We start from the raw sequence: 22417 nt of genomic DNA on the forward strand, positions 1-22417 counted from the left end.
TATATATACTGTACATTGTGATATATTGAATACATATCCTTTTAATAACAAATATATACATCAATGATCTTTGGAACTCAGACAATGTGTGGGTGTATTCTTTTCTCTTAAGGCAGGCTTTTTCAACCAGTGTGCCGTGGCACACTAGTGTGCCGCTACCAGTTGCAAGGTGTGCCGTGGAGCCAGAGCAGCTTCCTGTACAGTGAACTGTTGGCCCGGGCTCTTCTTAGAGGATCAGTCATGCCCCGGCCATGACCTATGCCTTGATGATGCGACGGTGTGCTATCATAGGTCATGGCCGCCGCGTCTCACCACCCAGCGAGCCCACCCGCCTACATACACATCTTCCAGTTCCCGTCCGCATCCACAGCTTTCCTTGCCCACCCACATCCACACCTGCCCCCGGCCCGCTGCTCAATATTTGCAGCACTCCACTATGAACAACCCCCGCCACTGAGGGACAGGGAGGAGGACAGCTGACCAGTAGGGGCTAATATTTGTTGTGTTATTTCTCCTGTGGTGAGCAATAGGATTTATGGATTTATGGGGGGAACAATGTGAATAATTCATGTGGGGAGCAATAGGATTTATGTGGGGAGAAATGTGATTGATTTATGTGTGAGCATCATGATTTATGTGGGGAACAATGTGATTGATTTACGTGGGGAGCAATAGGATTTATGTAGGGAGCAACATAATTTATGTGGGGAGCAATGTGATTGTTTTTCTGTGTAGGCCAATGTATGGTTTTTTTTTACTGTGTGTTTTTTGTTGTTTTTTTCTGTGGGGAACTGATGGTGTGCCTTGGCAATTTTAAAATATTGTTCGGTGTGCCGCGAGTAAAAAAAAAGGTTGAAAATCACTGTCTTAAGGGATGTAGTGTTTTGCGACGTACAGCGCACTTTTATCGTATATGGTAATAACATGCTCCTGACGTCCGCAGTATATATTAGAGCGGGCATTTTAAATATTTGTTAGAAAGCAATTTGGCACTTACAGATGGGGGCTGCATCTGCGATATCACGGTCTTAACGATGCACTGTACATTACAAACGCGATGCTGTGGTCGATCAGCTAACGGTGGACGCATCGTGACGCTGACAAATCACATCCGTGTGTTCTGTTGTGTTATCAGTAAGCCGCTGATATGAAATTCAAGGGACAGTGTGTTTCTCACAATATTTAAAATGCTAAATCGTATTTTTATTGTTGCAAAACAAAGTTCAAATAAGTCATATTGTGTTTGATTCAGATTGGATTGTTTATCTGTTAAGTAGATTTAAAAGCACATTTAAAAGTTGCTGCATAACCTTGATATTGTTTTTTTTTTTAAACTCAGGCCTAAAGTAATTTTGGTGCCAGTGTGGAGTGTGATTTCTTTGTGACAAAGGAGCCGCATGGTCAGTCCACCATCTTGTGTAAACCTCATGGATTTGGAAGGGGGAGGAGCAGTGGCCATTTTAGGAAGGTCACTTTCTAAATAGCTGATTTTCAGTGTGCTCAGAACAATCAGTTTCCTTTGTCACATCAGCACCATTTATGAGTTACCAATGAATTTATTTAACCCATGCCATAGTCAATTACAAATAGTTTCAATTGGGCCTAGTGAGAGTAAATGGTGAGATAAGTAAATGTTTTTTTTTCCTTCTTGTCTGTGAAAAAAGAAAAAAAGAAAAAAAGAAAAGAGTTTTGGTTTTTGGTTTTTTTCTTCTTTCTTTACTTCCAAGACTTGTGGAGTTATAGCCATTGAAATGCAAATTAACTTGTGTAATTACTTTTTTTTAGTAGTGAACAGCAAATATCTTTGATATGCAAATTAGAGGCAGTGAAGAGGTAAAGTGTCTCATAGGAGGCCAGTAAATGATACATATATATATTATTATAATTATGTGTATATTTATATCAGTGTATGTTCTGCAAGATAGCTATCCAATCTGAATCATAGCATTTAAATGATAGGTTATTAGTCATTTTAGATCTGTGTGAAATCGGATACATTTGTTGCTATATAGATAAATTTGAATTAGTGTGCTAAGGGGATAATTATAAAAACACAAAACGCAGTTCTGGCCCAGTCATAAAGGGTTATACAGAACAAGTGTGGGTTGTGTTTATGGGCGATTATAGTTTGTATTGCTCACATTTATAGAGATTGTGTGATTTGTTTTATTGCAGATGCACGTTTGTACACGTGGCTCAGACAAAGTACAGGACCGCGCACGCAGCGTAAAAGGCACGCACGGTCGCGTGTTTACGCAAAGTTGTGTAAGAGTGCGGACGCTAAGTACAAATTACACGATAGTTCGTTCAAATAAAAGGCGGGATCGTATACATTTAATACAACAGCACATAACTATCCGATTTCAAAAACAGGTTACCTTAAAAATTTAGTTTAAAAACTGTAAGTACCTCTGGGGTAAAGCGGCCGACCTAAGGGAGTAAAAATTTTCTGTACAGAAAAGAAAAACAAGGTGTATTTGAGTGAGTGAAAGTAGGAGTGAGTGGATTTGAACCCCGGAAGTTTGGGATCCCGTCGTTGGTACACCAAGTAAGTGGAGGCTTGGCGGCGTGAGGCGGCTGACTGATGTTAATATAGATAGAGATAATACGCAAATCGTGAGATTTGTAGAGGAGCGTAATATAGAATTGTGCATTGTGCAGAAGTATAGAAATTGTGAATTGAAGTTTAAAGGTTTTGTATACGCTCCGGCTGAGATTTCGCAGCTTGTGATTCGATTCCAGTGGTCGTAGGGCGGATAGGTAACAAGTACCTATACGCTGTGCGATTGGACCGCATGTTTGTGGGTGCGATACACAGTGCAACTTGATACCCCTTTACGAGCTTTTGCATAAAATCGCGGTATCCTTAGCGCTGTGTAGAGCATACGCAAGCGTGATTTGTGTAAGTCAAAAAGGGAAGTTTTCTCTGGTCTCTCTCAGGAAAATCTTCAACGGTGGATATTCACTGGAAAAGGTTAGTTATTCCTAAAACTTCCAGTGAATAGAAACCAGTTAGGGTCCTCACTGGGTACGCGGTGGTCACTATTGGAGTGAGTCGTGGTACATCAGCGGAGAAGGAGCGAGTGAAAGCGTTAGGTGTCTTTTACCGTCTACTGTGTTGTGCATTTGGGGATTGCATTTATAGGCAAAAAGTCCGCGATGGGATCCAATTGCACAAGCAGTGGGCGTTTGGTAGCTTGGGGTTCAGGCTGAAGAGTTGGGACCAAGAAGGTCAGAATTGCGGCCGAAAGGGTCAGCGAGGTTTATTATGTGTGAGAAATATGGCTCACACACGGAGGCTTTTTGCAATGAATGGGTACGTATGACTGCTAATGATAGGGCATCATTCCCTAGGATGGGCAACTTTGAACCAGAGGTACTGCAGAATGTAGGTAGTAGAATATGCCTGATCAAATCTAGAAACAAAGGGTCAGACATACAAATTGTTTAAACCTGTGGCAGCAAGAGGGGTTGGTGAGTTTGATCCTAAGGTATTGCAGGTGGTATGTCTAACCAAAGTCATATAAGACAAGAACGGAAATATAAGAACTATTTGAACTTGTAGCAACAATAAACAAGTAGGAAGAAAAAGAGAAAGCAAGTACACCGCCATATGTAGATGTGGGAGCAGTTACGGCCAGCATACAAACTATAGAAAATAATAAAAATATAAAAAATATGACTGTAACCTATATATGTACTAATGAATGTTGAAGTTTTATTTTGGAGGAGAAGGTGACCTGATTGGTTTCAGCCATTTCTCATGCACTCAGAGGAGTATCCAACCGGTAAAAGAAGAGCAGTAGCCTGCGGGGGAAGTGGCTGAGACCAGTGGAACTGGTAAGTATGGTATAATTCGTGTACATATATAGTAAAAAAACAACAAAAATAAAAATCAAGAAAGTAATGTCAGAAATGGAGAAAAACGTGTCCGCACATTAGTATTTGCCAGTAGGAAAGCGGACAGAGAAAAGGTAACCCCCGGGTATTTCTTTAAGTTACCATATAAGAAATATTCATTCCTAGTAATGCCCCTAGTCAAGATGAGCTCGGAAATGTTTGTTGGACCATGTACAGACCCTTAATACGGGATGAGAAGGATTGAATGAATACTTTGCATGACCTAGAAGCTTGTTAAAAAAATTTTTTTGTCTTTTGCAGTAATAGAAAACTCTCCATCTGGATAAGATCACTTGTAAACACTAATTCGGCAAATGGGAGGTAGCTGTTTCTGTGCTAATGGACGGGTTCAATAAGGCATTGAGGGTCAGGGTGCAGACTTCTTTGCCAAATTGGAAAGGGGTCACAGTAGCTAATCTTAGAGAGTGCGCTATTGAACATCACAAGAATATTGCTAGGCGCAGAGAACAACAGGTGGAGAGGTTGAGGACGGTAAGTATACAGGCACATACAGGAAAGACCCATCAGTCCAAACCCCTGATCCCTAATGGTAAGTCAAGGTCAATAATATGTTACACTTGTAGGAAGGAAGGGCATTTTGCCAGAGATTGTAGGAGTAGTAGGACACATAGTCAATATAGACCCCCTATACAGAAAACACAAGCCACATTATTAAACACATAGACGGGACCAAGGGACATATAGTAAGGAATCACAAGCATATAGAAAACACAGATTTGGTTAATGGGAAAAACGGAATATATGCAACATTACCCTTTGACAAAACTTGCTGGGGTTAAGATGGGGCCTCTAAACTTTTGCTTCTTTTTCCTAGCAGAAATGGCCCCTGATTAACTTAACAGGAGCTTTGTTAGATATGATATACATATAATGTGCTCCCGCTCAGGAAGTACAAAGTATGTTAGACATCCATGAAGACTAATGTTACATTTCACTGTTCTAGATTCATGTCCATCACAGGTAGAGGAAATTATCTCACAGATACCGGGTTCCCTATGAATTTAGGATGGACAGGACACTTGATTGATGGCTGGGATAGTCCCAGTAGAGATACAACACGCATAGAATTTTTTTTTAAGGGGAGTAGACCAAGCAGAGAATCACTTCCCCGTAGTGCCCAATCCAGTTGTCAAATTTTTTATAAAATCTTCTTTACTCTACAAACTCATCTGTCACCAACCTCTATTCTGTTTCTCCACAGTTTCCTCTTCATCTTTTGCGTTCACACAGGGTGGTACAATACATGGACCCGATTACAGTTCAAACACTACATGCCTAATTGGTCCTTCAGAGTTCTGCCCGAACCCAGTATAGCTCACCAGCACGATAACACCAGTATTACTGCAGTGTGCCTTGTCAAGCACAAAGGGTGGAGGAAGGATGAGAATACTGGTGAAGGGAAATTTTGTATAGACACTGATATGCCAGTTGGTGAATGGCAAACCTGACATTTTTCTTATTCATTTTCTCTATCTTTCTCTCCTCTAGAGATGTTTTTTTTTTTAGTTATGCCCTTGATACTCTACATTGCAAACACACAACAGTTTCGTACAGTTAACACCCTTTAGGAATTATTGCTATTTATTGGTGTGCACTGATGTTTTCTCAAACTGGGTAGAGGCATTTCCTGCCGCCACGGATGCTGCTGTGTTTACCGCAAAGAAAATTGCGCATAAATTTATGTGTAGATATGGTACCCCTAGAAGTAGGAGCAAAGCTTGAAATTGGACTATTGTGATCATAGATACTGCCACTAGTATTATGTAGCATCGGAACCACTCCCAGTTCTTCACTTAACGAATCGCCCTCTTCGAAATTTTGGTTTTGGTTTTTGTGTCTTTTTGTTTTTTGGGAAGACAACCTCATGTCATGATTGATCCGCACAATGATCAGAAATACACCAATGAGGTGACAGTACAGTACCTTATTGAGATGAGCCAGCATTTGAGAACTTGACAAAAGAACTTGAAACTGTTGATTGCTGGTATGCCAAATACTAACTGTCTTGATTGTGAACCAAGAGACTGTGTGATTGTTCTTACGCTCAGGTTGCCTAATAGGCAGGTGGAAAGGACCGTACCAAGTTTTGTTGACAGCACTATCCCAGTGAAAGTAGCCGAGAGAGAGACTTGGGTCCACGATTCCCATTGCAGGAAAGTCGGTAGTCCGGAAGGAACTCGTAAATGGAGTGAGATCGCAAAAGTATCACCAGAGAGCGTGTTCCGTGAAGACTGAGAGGCGGCACTGTTGAACACTACCTGAGCGTGCTAAAGGATCACAGAAAGACCAGTCGTTGTAATTGATTTGCTATGGACAAGAGTTGTTTTGTTCTATTTCTCTTTTCTCTCTTTCCCGCTGACAAACATTTTTTTTTCAGGACATTCTATTTTTGCAAGGTTTTTCATGAGAAGTCGAGTGTGGGACTGGAACTGGTTCTGGAGGAAGGAGTAATTTCCTTATAGGATCCCAGGATTAGCCAATCAGTTTGTTAAAGCCAGAGAAAATCAAAGGTCTAGTAGTTACGGAGTTCGGAGGTAATGTGATAGGCTATTGTCTGAGGAATACTGTATTTTGTAGTTATTGTGACCCCATATTTGAAGATAAGAGCATCCAGAGATGTCAGTCTAGCAATAAGGTGACAGACATCCCTTGAGTGATTACCACTCACTAGCGGGTAAAGGTCTTAAACCAAACGGAATTTTGGATGTGCTCACAGGTACCTCTAAGACGAAAAGATGCAGAATTAGTGCAATATTTTTTTAGAGTTAGCTGAGGTACTTGAATTACACGGAAGGGGGAGGGGACCGGTGGACAAAGAATATAATATAACAAGACCCCCTAGCCTTAAGATCCACCAGTACCATAGATAAATCCTTGGTATGTTTAAATCTCACCAATTTCAGGAAATTTGGAGGTAATCAGGAACAATCAGACAATGGCTATTCACACATAACTGATAAAGAGCTCATTAATATATGTGGAAGAAAGGTTTATGAGTGGCTCTCCCCGAACTCCGAAGGACACCATTTATAACCCTTGTTCAATGATTAAACAGACCTAGAATACATTCCAGAAATGGAAACAATGTTCATAAAATGATAGGAATATGTAGATCATGAAAATTTTATATGTCACTTTGACGATTTGTTTGTGTCTTCTTCAACTGCCCAGCAGAACCTCAATCGAATCCGAACATCAATGTACAAAGACGTAGGTACTAGTGATGAGCGGATTCGGTTTTACTCGGTTTTACTCGGTTCTCAAAACCGAATCTTATTGGCTCACTGATGTCACGTGTTTTGGATAGCCAATAAGATTCGGTTTTGAGAACCGAGTAAAACCGAGTAAAACCGAATCCGCTCATCACTAGTAGGTACATGTATGTGTGAAATGTTCGTCCAAATCAGACATTATAGGCCAAAGCACTGTCCCAGCATACTCTATAGGTTGAATGTTGTCCCACACCCAACCAGTGGTCCCATGACCGCCGAGTGCATATAGAGGATGTCTCATACTCCTCCCTGTCTTCCCCAAATATAGTCAAATGTCTGATTTGTGAAATGAATATATACGTGTGTCTAGGTCACCGATTATTGTCTGAAATATTTTTCTTATGTTAATAATTTATGGCAGTTATTGTTTACTGCCAAAGGGTGGACTGTCGAAGTCAAAAATATTACATAGAGAGAACATACAGACTCCACACATATGAGTTGCTATGCTTGCAAATACGCGCAGAGAGCACAGCAATATACAGTACCATACACATTTATACAGACATGCCACAGAGATAGATTCGACACATATATCATACAGCACATAATTAGAACATATCAAGCGCCAGACATCATAATGTTTTAAATTAATTTAATGGAGTAATGTCATGTATGTGTATTATTGAAACGAAGCAAGCTAGACATGTCGTGTTTGGTATTAAAGCAACCAGATTAATGTGTATATTAATTTGATGCCTGTTATTAAGTTGTAGCTCATTGCAACAAGTAGATATGATTAAATGTATGAAAGCTAAAGTCACTCTTATTAGAACAATGGATTTCCTGGAAGACAGCATGCTTGACCAGTGGCTATCTCCTGTAATTTGTCCATCAAGGCTGAACCTCGTTTGCATATGAATTGACCAGTGACTCATCATGAATGAGAAAGTTCCCTCCCTTAGACTAGTCTGTGCACTCCCCAAACTACATAGTACATTGCTGATGAGACACACAGAAGTCTCTGTCCTTTTTCCCCTGGGTCCTGAGCGAGATGGAGTGTTGGTAATATTTTGCTTCTGTTAGCTGGAGTTGAGAGCTAAAGATGGAGGAACTGGAGCGTAGAAAGCATTGAGCAAAATATGGTAATTGTATCGCTGGCCTGTAACTGTATGTATTTAATTTAGTTTGTATTAACTGCTCACTGCATAAATTGTAACCATGTAACTATATATATACTGTACATTGTGATATATTGAATAGATATAATTTTAATAACAAATATATACATCAATGAGCTTTGGAACTCAGACAATGTGTGGGTGTATTCTTTTCTCTTAAGGGATGTAGTGTTTTGCGACGTACAGCGCACTTTTATCGTATATGGTAATAAAATGCGCCTGGCGTCCGCAGTATATATTAGAGCAGGCGTTTTAAATATTTGTTAGAAAGCAATTTGGCATTTACATGTGTGAAGGAGAGGCCTCCGTAGGAGAGGGCAGAGAGGGCAGCAGGTGTATGGTGAAGACACCACATTGAGGTTTCAAATACTTTAAAGATATGGGATTGTGTAGTGGTATCCAAAGGTTCTATAAACACGGCCCATTTTCTATGGAAATGTACAACATCAGTTTCAATGAGTGTTAGCGCATTCCATCTATCCAAATGTAAAAGTTGGAGCAACGTATCCAATTTCATAGGATAACTTTTTTGGCGACAGTCGCCATAAGTGTTAAATATAGAATAAGCTCAATAAAACAACCAGGTAAATTAGAGTTTATAAAATTGGCGCAAAGCATAGCAGGGGTCGGGGTTTACAAACATCATTAATGCATGCCATGACTCAAAATATTCTAATCTTCCCACAACCATACATGCTATGAAAAAGGAGGAATGCGAGCTCTTACATTTCAGACAAAATCTAGTTTCCCCTGGGATTATATGTTTCCTCTGAGACTGTAACAGGAATGCGCGATGTAAAGTTTTTATATGTACCTCCTGTAACACAGCACAATGGAGGATTATCATTATTTTGGCCATATGTTTCAATAAGATAGAAGTAGTCTCAACCTGCAGAAAGTCGAGCCTCCACCAGAGGACCACACCTTTATCATCATGTCTAAATACAGGTATCTAGTCTTTCTAGTCTTGTAAGGAAGGGTAGTGCCAGGGTAGATGCTAGAACCAAGTTGGAGAAAGAACCTCTTACATCAGGGGAGGAGCTAGACCGGCGGGATAGTTCTTCTACTATCCATGGCACCAACTACTCCCTTTAGTAACCCGGTGGCGAGCAAAGCGGAGCGAGCCACCAAGCCCGGAGCATGGAGAGCGTACATTTCGGGTACCTTGTTCGAGCGTAGTTCCTCCCCCTAGTGACGTTGCTCCTCCCCTGGTGACAACAGAGGTCCTTTCTCCAACTCTGTTTTAGCCATAACGGTAGTGCCAGGGCTGGCTCCAGGCCTACTAGCACCCTGTGCGAGAATTTCTAGAGTGCACCCGTCCCTCCCCCATGACAGCATAGGGTGTTATTGGAAAAGTGGGTGTGGCCTCAAAGGGAATGACATATCCATACGACAGGGTGACAGAAGAGAGAGGGTGATGGCAAAACTTCCTCCTACTGCCCACTACCACCACCATCCCTCAGGTGAAAGTGTGGAGGTGGCATCTTAGAAGTTCCACAGCTGTCACACCCCCTACAAAAAAAAAGTTTGTAAAACCCCCCCACTAAGCATGACTTTTGCAGGGACCCCAGGTAGGCTGTAGTGTAGGGGTGTGGGCGTGGGTATCTGTGTGGGGGGGGGACTGCGGGGGGCACAGGCTGGATATTTAGATACATATGGAGTGCATTATGGGGGTCATTCTGAGTTGATCGCTCGCTAGCTGTTTTTAGCAGCCGTGCAAACGCTAAGCCGCCGCCCTCTGGGAGTGTATCTTAGCTTAGCAGAAGTGCGAACGAAAGGATCGCAGTGCGGCTGCAAAATAATTTTGTGCAGTTTCAGAGTAGCTTCAGACCTACTCAGCGCTTGCGATCACTACAGACTGTTTAGTTCCGGATTTGACGTCACAAACACGCCCTGAGTTCGGCCAGCCACACCTGCGTTTTTCCTGGCACTCCTGCGTTTTCTCGATCACTCCCTGAAAACGGTCAGTTGACACACAGAAACGCCCACGTCCTGTCAATCACTCTGCGGCCAGCAGTGCGACTGAAAAGCTTCGCTAGACCATGTGTGAAACTACTTCTGCTGTTGTGAAATTACGTTGTGCGTGCGCATTGCGCCACATACACATGCGCAGAAGTGCCTTTTTTTGCCTCATCGCAGCGCAGCGAACATTTTCAGCTAGCGATCAACTCGGAATGACCTCCTATATTTGTGGGGGAAGGAGGGTTCTTTCTCCTTACAGTGAGCAAATCAGATTATGTAATGTGGCCGGCTCCATGGTTCCAATGTCGCACATGTACTACCTCAGGGTGCTGACCGCTGCTGCTAATGGAATAAAAGCTGCTCACGCAGACCTTATGTCTCTGGGAATTAGGGGATTCCTGGGTGCCCTTCCACACAGACACCTGAGATGGCAGTGGCCCTCCTTGTTAAGTCTTCTTCCTCTCTGCTTGTCTTACCTTTCGGTCAGGGGCTCAGTAGATGTCAGCGCTGCAAGAGAAGAAGGTTTTCATCTCTGGAAGCCTAGGACCACCTTCGGAGCTGTCTACTGACTCTCCCCGTCTCTTCACTTGGTCCAACTGTAACTCCAACACAGGGGGGCCGGGCTGCCTGCAGTGATCAGCTGCAGGTGTGGCTTGAGGGGGGATTTCTATTTGATTGTCAGGAAGTCAGCAGCATTCAGGGCTAAGGGGCTGGGCTGTCAGACATGTGAGCAGCGGGTGCAGTTTGGGGACCAGGGAATCTCCCTTGTCACTCACACCAGCCAGCGGCAGCTCCCGCACTGTGGGGGAGATGTAATAAGCAGTGCTAAAAGTGGAGAAGTGAGCCACTGGAGAAGCATCCAATCAGCATTGACGTAACATTTATAATTTGCATACTATAAACGTATACAGAGCAGCTGATTGGTTGCCATGGGCAACTTCTCCATTTTTATCACTGCTTAGTACATGTCCCCCTGTGTCCCCTATAGGCTGCCCCCCCCCCCCCCCCTTTCTGCCACGCTGGCCGAATGTGCCTTGAGCCATCCCTGGGTTGTGCACATAGTAAGGGTTGACTGTAATGGGTCTATGATATTGCATGATATACAGTAGTAGCATGGAAGGTGGAAGGGACTGCACAGAGTGTCCCTGGCAGGTAGAGAAAACTGGGGCCCTCATTCCGAGTTGATCGCTCGCTAGCTATTTTTTGCAGAACAGCGATCAGATAGTCGCTGCCTCTAGGGGAGTATATTTTCGCTTTGCAAGTGTGTGAACGCTTGTGCAGCCGAGCGGGGCGAACATTTTTTTTTGCAGTTTCTGAGTAGCTCTGGACTTACTCAGCCCTTGCGATCACTTCAGCCTGTCCGGTCCCGGAATTGACGTCAGACACCTGCCCTGCAAACGCCTGGACACACCTGCATTTTCCCTACCACTCCCAGAAAATGGTCAGTTGACACCCATAAACTAGAGATGAGCGCCTGAAATTTTTCGGGTTTTGTGTTTTGGTTTTGGGTTCGGTTCCGCGGCCGTGTTTTGGGTTCGAACGCGTTTTGGCAAAACCTCACCGAATTATTTTTGTCGGATTCGGGTGTGTTTTGGATTCGGGTGTTTTTTTCCAAAAACACTAAAAAACAGCTTAAATCATAGAATTTGGGGGTCATTTTGATCCCAAAGTATTATTAACCTCAAAAACCATAATTTACACTCATTTTCAGTCTATTCTGAATACCTCACACCTCACAATATTATTTTTAGTCCTAAAATTTGCACCGAGGTCGCTGTGTGAGTAAGATAAGCGACCCTAGTGGCCGACACAAACACCGGGCCCATCTAGGAGTGGCACTGCAGTGTCACGCAGGATGTCCCTTCCAAAAAACCCTCCCCAAACAGCACATGACGCAAAGAAAAAAAGAGGCGCAATGAGGTAGCTGTGTGAGTAAGATTAGCGACCCTAGTGGCCGACACAAACACCGGGCCCATCTAGGAGTGGCACTGCAGTGTCACGCAGGATGGCCCTTCCAAAAAACCCTCCCCAAACAGCACATGACGCAAAGAAAAAAAGAGGCGCAATGAGGTAGCTGACTGTGTGAGTAAGATTAGCGACCCTAGTGGCCGACACAAACACCGGGCACATCTAGGAGTGGCACTGCAGTGTCACGCAGGATGTCCCTTCCAAAAAACCCTCCCCAAACAGCACATGACGCAAAGAAAAAAAGAGGCGCAATGAGGTAGCTGTGTGAGTAAGATTAGCGACCCTAGTGGCCGACACAAACACCGGGCCCATCTAGGAGTGGCACTGCAGTGTCACGCAGGATGTCCCTTCCAAAAAACCCTCCCCAATCAGCACATGATGCAAAGAAAAAGAAAAGAAAAAAGAGGTGCAAGATGGAATTATCCTTGGGCCCTCCCACCCACCCTTATGTTGTATAAACAAAACAGGACATGCACACTTTAACCAACCCATCATTTCAGTGACAGGGTCTGCCACACGACTGTGACTGATATGACGGGTTGGTTTGGACCCCCCCCAAAAAAGAAGCAATTAATCTCTCCTTGCACAAACTGGCTCTACAGAGGCAAGATGTCCACCTCATCTTCACCCTCCGATATATCACCGTGTACATCCCCCTCCTCACAGATTATCAATTCGTCCCCACTGGAATCCACCATCTCAGCTCCCTGTGTACTTTGTGGAGGCAATTGCTGCTGGTCAATGTCTCCGCGGAGGAATTGATTATAATTCATTTTAATGAACATCATCTTCTCCACATTTTCTGGATGTAACCTCGTACGCCGATTGCTGACAAGGTGAGCGGCGGCACTAAACACTCTTTCGGAGTACACACTTGTGGGAGGGCAACTTAGGTAGAATAAAGCCAGTTTGTGCAAGGGCCTCCAAATTGCCTCTTTTTCCTGCCAGTATAAGTACGGACTGTGTGACGTGCCTACTTGGATGCGGTCACTCATATAATCCTCCACCATTCTATCAATGTTGAGAGAATCATATGCAGTGACAGTAGACGACATGTCCGTAATCGTTGTCAGGTCCTTCAGTCCGGACCAGATGTCAGCATCAGCAGTCGCTCCAGACTGCCCTGCATCACCGCCAGCGGGTGGGCTCGGAATTCTGAGCCTTTTCCTCGCACCCCCAGTTGCGGGAGAATGTGAAGGAGGAGATGTTGACAGGTCGCGTTCCGCTTGACTTGACAATTTTGTCACCAGCAGGTCTTTCAACCCCAGCAGACCTGTGTCTGCCGGAAAGAGAGATCCAAGGTAGGCTTTAAATCTAGGATCGAGCACGGTGGCCAAAATGTAGTGCTCTGATTTCAACAGATTGACCACCCGTGAATCCTTGTTAAGCGAATTAAGGGCTGCATCCACAAGTCCCACATGCCTAGCGGAATCGCTCCGTGTTAGCTCCTTCTTCAATGCCTCCAGCTTCTTCTGCAAAAGCCTGATGAGGGGAATGACCTGACTCAGGCTGGCAGTGTCTGAACTGACTTCACGTGTGGCAAGTTCAAAGGGCATCAGAACCTTGCACAACGTTGAAATCATTCTCCACTGCACTTGAGACAGGTGCATTCCATCTCCTATATCGTGCTCAATTGTATAGGCTTGAATGGCCTTTTGCTGCTCCTCCAACCTCTGAAGCATATAGAGGGTTGAATTCCACCTCGTTACCACTTCTTGCTTCAGATGATGGCAGGGCAGGTTCAGTAGTTTTTGGTGGTGCTCCAGTCTTCTGTACGTGGTGCCTGTACGCCGAAAGTGTCCCGCAATTCTTCTGGCCACCGACAGCATCTCTTGCACACCCCTGTCGTTTTTTAAAAAATTCTGCACCACCAAATTCAAGGTATGTGCAAAACATGGGACGTGCTGGAATTTGCCCATATTTAATGCACACACAATATTGCTGGCGTTGTCCGATGCCACAAATCCACAGGAGAGTCCAATTGGGGTAAGCCATTCCGCGATGATCTTCCTCAGTTGCCGTAAGAGGTTTTCAGCTGTGTGCGTATTCTGGAAAGCGGTGATACAAAGCGTAGCCTGCCTAGGAAAGAGTTGGCGTTTGCGAGATGCTGCTACTAGTGCCGCCGCTGCTGTTCTTGCGGCGGGAGTCCATACATCTACCCAGTGGGCTGTCACAGTCATATAGTCCTGACCCTGCCCTGCTCCACTTGTCCACATGTCCGTGGTTAAGTGGACATTGGGTACAACTGCATTTTTAAGGACACTGGTGAGTCTTTTTCTGACGTCCGTGTACATTCTCGGTATCGCCTGCCTAGAGAAGTGGAACCTAGATGGTATTTGGTAACGGGGGCACACTGCCTCAATAAATTGTCTAGTTCCCTGTGAACTAACGGCGGATACCGGACGCACGTCTAACACCAACATAGTTGTCAAGGACTCAGTTATCCGCTTTGCAGTAGGATGACTGCTGTGATATTTCATCTTCCTCGCAAAGGACTGTTGAACAGTCAATTGCTTACTGGAAGTAGTACAAGTGGGCTTACGACTTCCCCTCTGGGATGACCATCGACTCCCAGCGGCAACAACAGCAGCGCCAGCAGCAGTAGGCGTTACACGCAAGGATGCATCGGAGGAATCCCAGGCAGGAGAGGACTCGTCAGACTTGCCAGTGACATGGCCTGCAGGACTATTGGCATTCCTGGGGAAGGAGGAAATTGACACTGAGGGAGTTGGTGGGGTGGTTTGCGTGAGCTTGGTTACAAGAGGAAGGGATTTACTGGTCAGTGGACTGCTTCCGCTGTCACCCAAAGTTTTTGAACTTGTCACTGACTTATTATGAATGCGCTGCAGGTGACGTATAAGGGAGGATGTTCCGAGGTGGTTAACGTCCTTACCCCTACTTATTACAGCTTGACAAAGGGAACACACGGCTTGACACCTGTTGTCCGCATTTCTGGTGAAATACCTCCACACCGAAGAGCTGATTTTTTTGGTATTTTCACCTGGCATGTCAACGGCCATATTCCTCCCACGGACAACAGGTGTCTCCCCGGGTGCCTGACTTAAACAAACCACCTCACCATCAGAATCCTTCTGGTCAATTTCCTCCCCAGCGCCAGCAACACCCATATCCTCCTCATCCTGGTGTACTTCAACACTGACATCTTCAATCTGACTATCAGGAACTGGACTGCGGGTGCTCCTTCCAGCACTTGCAGGGGGCATGCAAATAGTGGAAGGCGCATGCTCTTCACGTCCAGTGTTGGGAAGGTCAGGCATCGCAAACGACACAATTGGACTCTCCTTGTGGATTTGGGATTTCAAAGAACGCACAGTTCTTTGCGGTGCTTTTGCCAGCTTGAGTCTTTTCAGTTTTCTAGCGAGAGGCTGAGTGCTTCCATCCTCATGTGAAGCTGAACCACTAGCCATGAACATAGGCCAGGGCCTCAGCCGTTCCTTGCCACTCCGTGTGGTAAATGGCATATTGGCAAGTTTACGCTTCTCCTCCGACAATTTTATTTTAGGTTTTGGAGTCCTTTTTTTTCTGATATTTGGTGTTTTGGATTTGACATGCTCTGTACTATGACATTGGGCATCGGCCTTGGCAGACGACGTTGCTGGCATTTCATCGTCTCGGCCATGACTAGTGGCAGCAGCTTCAGCACGAGGTGGAAGTGGATCTTGATCTTTCCCTAATTTTGGAACCTCAACTTTTTTGTTCTCCATATTTTATAGGCAGAACTAAAAGGCACCTCAGGTAAACAATGGAGATGGATGGATTGGATACTAGTATACAATTATGGACGGACTGCCACGGTTAGGTGGTATAAAAAAACCACGGTTAGGTGGTATATATTGTAATACAATTATGGATGGACGGACTGCCTGCCGAGTGCCGACACAGAGGTAGCCACAGCCGTGAACTACCGCACTGTACACTGGTTGATAAAGAGATAGTAGTATACTCGTAACAACTAGTATGACACTATGACGGTATAAAGAATGAAAAAAAAACCACGGTTAGGTGGTATATATTATAATAATACAATTATGGATGGACGGACTGCCTGCCGAGTTCCGACACAGAGGTAGCCACAGCCGTGAACTACCGCACTGTACACTGGTTGATAAAGAGATAGTAGTATACTCGTAACAACTAGTATGACTGACTATGACGGTATAAAGAATGAAAAAAAAACCACGGTTAGGTGGTATATATTGTAATACAATTATGGATGGACGGACTGCCTGCCGAGTTCCGACACAGAGGTAGCCACAGCCGTGAACTACCGCACTGTACACTGGTTGATAAAGAGATAGTAGTATACTCGTAACAACTAGTATGACTGACTATGATGGTATAAAGAATGAAAAAAAAACCACGGTTAGGTGGTATATATTGTAATACAATTATGGATGGACGGACTGCCTGCCGAGTTCCGACACAGAGGTAGCCACAGCCGTGAACTACCGCACTGTACACTGGTTGATAAAGAGATAGTAGTATACTCGTAACAACTAGTATGACTGACTATGACGGTATAAAGAATGAAAAAAAAACCACGGTTAGGTGGTATATATTATAATACAATTATGGATGGACGGACTGCCTGCCGACTGCCGACACAGAGGTAGCCACAGCCGTGAACTACCGCACTGTACACTGGTTGATAAAGAGATAGTAGTATACTCGTAACAACTAGTATGACACTATGACGGTATAAAGAATGAAAAAAAAACCACGGTTAGGTGGTATATATTATAATACAATTATGGATGGACGGACTGCCTGCCGACTGCCGACACAGAGGTAGCCACAGCCGTGAACTACCGCACTGTACACAAGTTGATAAAGAGATAGTAGTATACTCGTAACAACTAGTATGACACTATGACGGTATAAAGAATGAAAAAAAAACCACGGTTAGGTGGTATATATTATAATACAATTATGGATGGACGGACTGCCTGCCGAGTGCCGACACAGAGGTAGCCACAGCCGTGAACTACCGCACTGTACACTGGTTGATAAAGAGATAGTAGTATACTCGTAACAACTAGTATGACTGACTATGACGGTATAAAGAATGAAAAAAAAAACACGGTTAGGTGGTATATATTATAATACAATTATGGATGGACGGACTGCCTGCCGACTGCCGACACAGAGGTAGCCACAGCCGTGAACTACCGCACTGTACACTGGTTGATAAAGAGATAGTAGTATACTCGTAACAACTAGTATGACACTATGACGGTATAAAGAATGAAAAAAAAACCACGGTTAGGTGGTATATATTATAATACAATTATGGATGGACGGACTGCCTGCCGACTGCCGACACAGAGGTAGCCACAGCCGTGAACTACCGCACTGTACACTGGTTGATAAAGAGATAGTAGTATACTCGTAACAACTAGTATGACACTATGACGGTATAAAGAATGAAAAAAAAACCACGGTTAGGTGGTATATATTATAATAATACAATTATGGATGGACGGACTGCCTGCCGACTGCCGACACAGAGGTAGCCACAGCCGTGAACTACCGCACTGTACACTGGTTGATAAAGAGATAGTAGTATACTCGTAACAACTAGTATGACTATGACGACGGTATAAAGAAAGAAAAAAAAATACCACGGTTAGGTGGTATATAATTATACAATTATGGATGGACGGACTGCCTGCCGAGTGCCGACTGCCGACACAGAGGTAGCCACAGCCGTGAACTACCGCACTGTACTGTGTCTGCTGCTAATATAGACTGGTTGATAAAGAGATAGTATACAACAATATACTACTATACTGGTGGTCAGGCACTGGTCACCACTAGTCACACTGGCAGTGGCACTCCTGCAGCAAAAGTGTGCACTGTTTAATTTTAAATTAATATAATATTATGTACTCCTGGCTCCTGCTATAACAACCTGCAGTGCTCCCCAGTCTCCCCCACAATTATTATAAGCTTTTATACATTGATGTGCAGCACACTGGGCTGAGCTGAGTGCACACAGACTGAGTCACACTGTGTGACTGCTGTGTATCGTTTTTTTCAGGCAGAGAACGGATATAGCAGAGAACGGATATATTAAATAAAAGTTAACTTAACAACAACTGCACTGGTCACTGTGGTAAACTCTGTCTGCACAATCTCTCTCTCTCTCTCTCTCTTCTAATCTATTCTAATGGAGAGGACGCCAGCCACGTCCTCTCCCTATCAATCTCAATGCACGTGTGAAAATGGCGGCGACGCGCGGCTCCTTATATAGAATCCGAGTCTCGCGAGAATCCGACAGCGTCATGATGACGTTCGGGCGCGCTCGGGTTAACCGAGCAAGGCGGGAAGATCCGAGTCGCTCGGACCCGTGAAAAAAAAAGTGAAGTTCGTGCGGGTTCGGATTCAAAGAAACCGAACCCGCTCATCTCTACCATAAACGTCCTCTTTCTGTCAATCTCCTTGTGATCGGTTGTGCGAATGGATTCGTCGCTAGAAGCCTTGCACAGCAACTATGCTGTTTGTACCCGTACGATGCGCGTGCGCATTGCGGAGCAAGTGCAGTAGCAACCTGATCGCTGTGCTGCGAAAAACGTCAGCGAGCGATCAACTCGGAATGAGGGCCTGTGTGCGGAGAGTTTGAAAAGAGAATATAGTACCCTCCCAGATCAAAGAATTAATGGCTTCAATTCTTTTTCTCTCACTCTGGAGAAACCAATGTTATCTAACCCTGGTTAGAAACTGGGATTACCCCAGAAGTTATAAAGTTGCATACCAATTTCCCAGATTTGCCTGCTATGGAATTGAGTCTGATCCATTGGTTTGTGTAATGAATGTTATCGTGGTAAGGGGGCACTATAATGGTGCACAATATGAACTGGAGACCACTGTAATGTGGCACAGTATGAAGTGGAGGGTACTGTAATGTGTCATACTCTGATCTGTTCATTATAATTTGGAGGGCACTTAAATGTTAGTAATAAGAACTGGGACATTGTAATGTGGCACAATATGAAATGGAGGCACTATAGTGTGGCATTATTAGAACTGGGGACAATGTAGCGGAGATGTACTATGCCTTGAAAAGTGATAAAGTGGAAGCCAATCAGCTCCTAACTGCCATGTTATAGGCTGTGTTTGAAAAATGACAGTTAGAAGCTGGTTGGTTGGTACTTTATCACCGTGCAATTTATCACTTTTCAAGGCTTAGTACATCTGGTCCACAATGTATATCGTAATGTGAATTGGGGGTACTACGTGGCATACTGTGTACTGACAGCCCTATAATGTGACATCATGTAAACTAGGGAACTACAATGGTTCATAAAATAAACCAGGACACTACTATAGGGCCTAATATTAACTAGGGCACTACTATGGTTTAGAAAATGAACCGGGGCACTATTATGGGGTATACAATTAATAACTGCTGCGGACAGGTGTAACTCAAGAAGCAGTGGGACAGGGGGCCCAATAAGTTCTGGTTACGCCCCTGAATGGGGGATATTAATTAATCCTCCTAAAGAGAACAAGTAGAGTATTAGGCCATACTGTAATAACCTATCAGTTTCTAGCTATCACTTATCAAAAACATTCTATAAAATAAAAGGAATAAGCTGATTAATTGTTGTGGGCAACTTCTCAACTTTTCCACTTCTCCACTCTTTAGAAGCTTTGATACATCTCCCCCATTATCTTCTGTTAGCACGGCAGCCATACTAATATCTGAAGAGGACCGCAGGTATACACAGGAAAAGAACTGATAACTACAGTCACATCTGTAACTTGGATACCTTCAGTTTATGCGTTGTTTCTGTTTTCCACCATTATAGGCAAAAACCATGTTTAATGGGGAAGTGGCAAGTTTGGCAGCCATCAGGAAAACCTGTACTGTGAATGTGCCTGAACCTATCATGGTTTCTGAACTGCCAACAGGGGGAGCTCTTCTAATCATGAAACACATTGAGATGAGACACATAGGCAAGTAAGCATTGGATAGAGAAGTGAAATAAAACTAGTACTTTACTTTCTATCTGTAGGTATTTACATATCAGTAGTGTATTTAAGATTGTGAAAATGTATTGTGTCACAGAAATACATTTGAAAACACTAATACTCTCTATGATAATAAAATGCCTAATTTTAAAAACTGTAATTAATAAGTATTGTCACCATTAGCATATGTCTTGGGATATTTCTAATAAAAGCTTCCTGCACAGCTGAAGAGGTATCCTTAGTTGCTGTATTTGCCTTACCTAGATGGAAATAGGAACTGCCATGTATTTAGAGAAAGGGAACAGCAAACGCCCCTTGATCCCCTAGCTAACGCCTGTCCAGTTCCTATCACAGAGCACATACTGTGATAAGGATGAGACATCAAAGGAACACATTGGTAGTACCACAAAACGAGATGTGGATAAAATACTAACAGTCTGGATCCGTTGTCAGAAGGCCGCCACATCCACAAGGTAAGTAGAGGGGTTGGGGTTAGGCACTATCGGGAGGGTTAGAGTTAGACTGTGGGGTTAGGGAAGGTAAGGGTTAGGCTGTGGGAAGGGTAGGTTAGGGTTAGTGTTAGGATTTAGGTGTAGGGTAAAAATACTTACTGGATGTGTTGAGATCCTGGCCGTCAGGATCCTACTGTCGATCTTCTATCGGGATCCAGACTGCCGGTATGAGATACCCAACCCCTATAGTACTACCACCACTGTATAAGTCATCTTCAGTTCAGTTCAGACAACCTATTTTTAAAGAACCCCCAAAAAATGTTATGATGAAGTCTCAATGCTTTGCAATGAAATGAAATACAGGTACACCACCGATTTTCCGGCAACCGATGATCCAGAACAGTGGCGTAACTACTGCCCCCGCAGCCCTCGCGGTGGCTTGTGGGCGAGGGGCTGCGGGGGCGCCACTGATTTACAGCAGACTGACATGCGGACGAGCGTTCGCATGTCAGTCTGCGGTCTCCTTCCCTCCGCCGCTTGTTGGAGGGACACGGAGGGCACAGCGCGCCTCCCTGTGTCCCTCCTGCATCATCTCCGGCGGCCGCGGGTCTAATAGGGGGAAGTGCCGTCCGTGAGCTCTAATTGGCTCACAAACCGGCACTTCCCCCTACTAGACCCGCGGCCGCCGGAGATGATGCAGCAGGAGGGACACAGGAGAGGCGAGCTGTGCCCTCCGTGTCCCTCCAAAAAGCAGCAGTGGCGCGGGGGGGGGGGGAATATCTGGCACTGGGGCATATATGGCACTGGGGGGGGAATATCTGGCACTGGGGGCATATATGGCACTGGGGGGGAGTATCTGGCACTGGGGGCATATATGGCACTGGGGGGGAATATCTGGCACTGGGGGCATATATGGCACTGGGGGGGAATATCTGGCACTGGGGGCATATATTTCTCTGGGGGGGAATATCTGGCACTGGGGGCATATATGGCACTGGGGGCATATATGGCACTGGGGGGGAATATTTGGCACTGGGGGAATATCTGGCACTGGGGGGGAATATATGGCACTGGGGGCATATGTGGCACTGGGGAGGTATATGTGTACCTGGCACATGGGGGGGGGGGCTATATTTGGCACTGGGGCATGTGAGTACCTGGCACCGTGGAGGAATATCTGGCACTGGGGACATATGTGGCACTGGGAGCACAGCCCTAGCAACAAGCACTACCCCCTAGCAACGAGCATGGCACCCAGTGCATGAAACACCTGGCAACGAGCATGACACCCAGTGCATGAAACACCTGGCAACGAGCATGACACCCAGTGCATGAAACCCCTGGCAATGAGCATGACACCCTGAGCATGAAAACCCCTGGCACCGTGCATGGAACCAAGAGCATGAAACCCCTGGCAACGAGCATGACACCCAGTGCATGAAACCCCTGACAACGAGCAGGTAATTGAAAAGTAATTAGAAGCCTTACTGTAGGACTTAATGTGTAATGGGCATTACGGTGTGTGGCATAATGTATCACGGACATTGCGGTGTGTGTCATAATGTGTCACAGGCATTACGGTGTATGGTATACTATATCGCGGGCATTGTGATATGTGGTATAATGTCTCAGGGTCATTGCAGTGTGGCATAATACATAATACATAACTGGCATTGCGGTGTGTGGCATAGGGTATAACGGGCAGGGCATTGCTGTATGTGTCACA

The 22417-nt window shown here is 44.6% G+C and overlaps 1 protein-coding gene across 4 annotated transcripts in view; it reads left to right on the top strand.

The window, feature by feature from the left end:
- LOC135056157 (ketosamine-3-kinase-like) overlaps positions 1–22417 on the top strand; it is a 101758-nt gene that overhangs the window by 39400 nt on the left and 39941 nt on the right. For 3 of the 4 annotated variants that reach the window (XM_063960998.1, XM_063961001.1, XM_063960997.1), the window contains one exon: positions 20077–20228. In XM_063960998.1, coding sequence (XP_063817068.1) covers positions 20077–20228 — 152 coding nt within the window. The remainder of the gene's footprint in view (positions 1–20076; positions 20229–22417) is intronic. The other variant, XM_063960999.1, reaches the window with a different exon arrangement.

Source organism: Pseudophryne corroboree, chromosome 3, assembly GCF_028390025.1.
Source record: "Pseudophryne corroboree isolate aPseCor3 chromosome 3, aPseCor3.hap2, whole genome shotgun sequence".
In the NCBI taxonomy this organism is placed as follows: Eukaryota; Metazoa; Chordata; class Amphibia; order Anura; family Myobatrachidae; genus Pseudophryne; species Pseudophryne corroboree.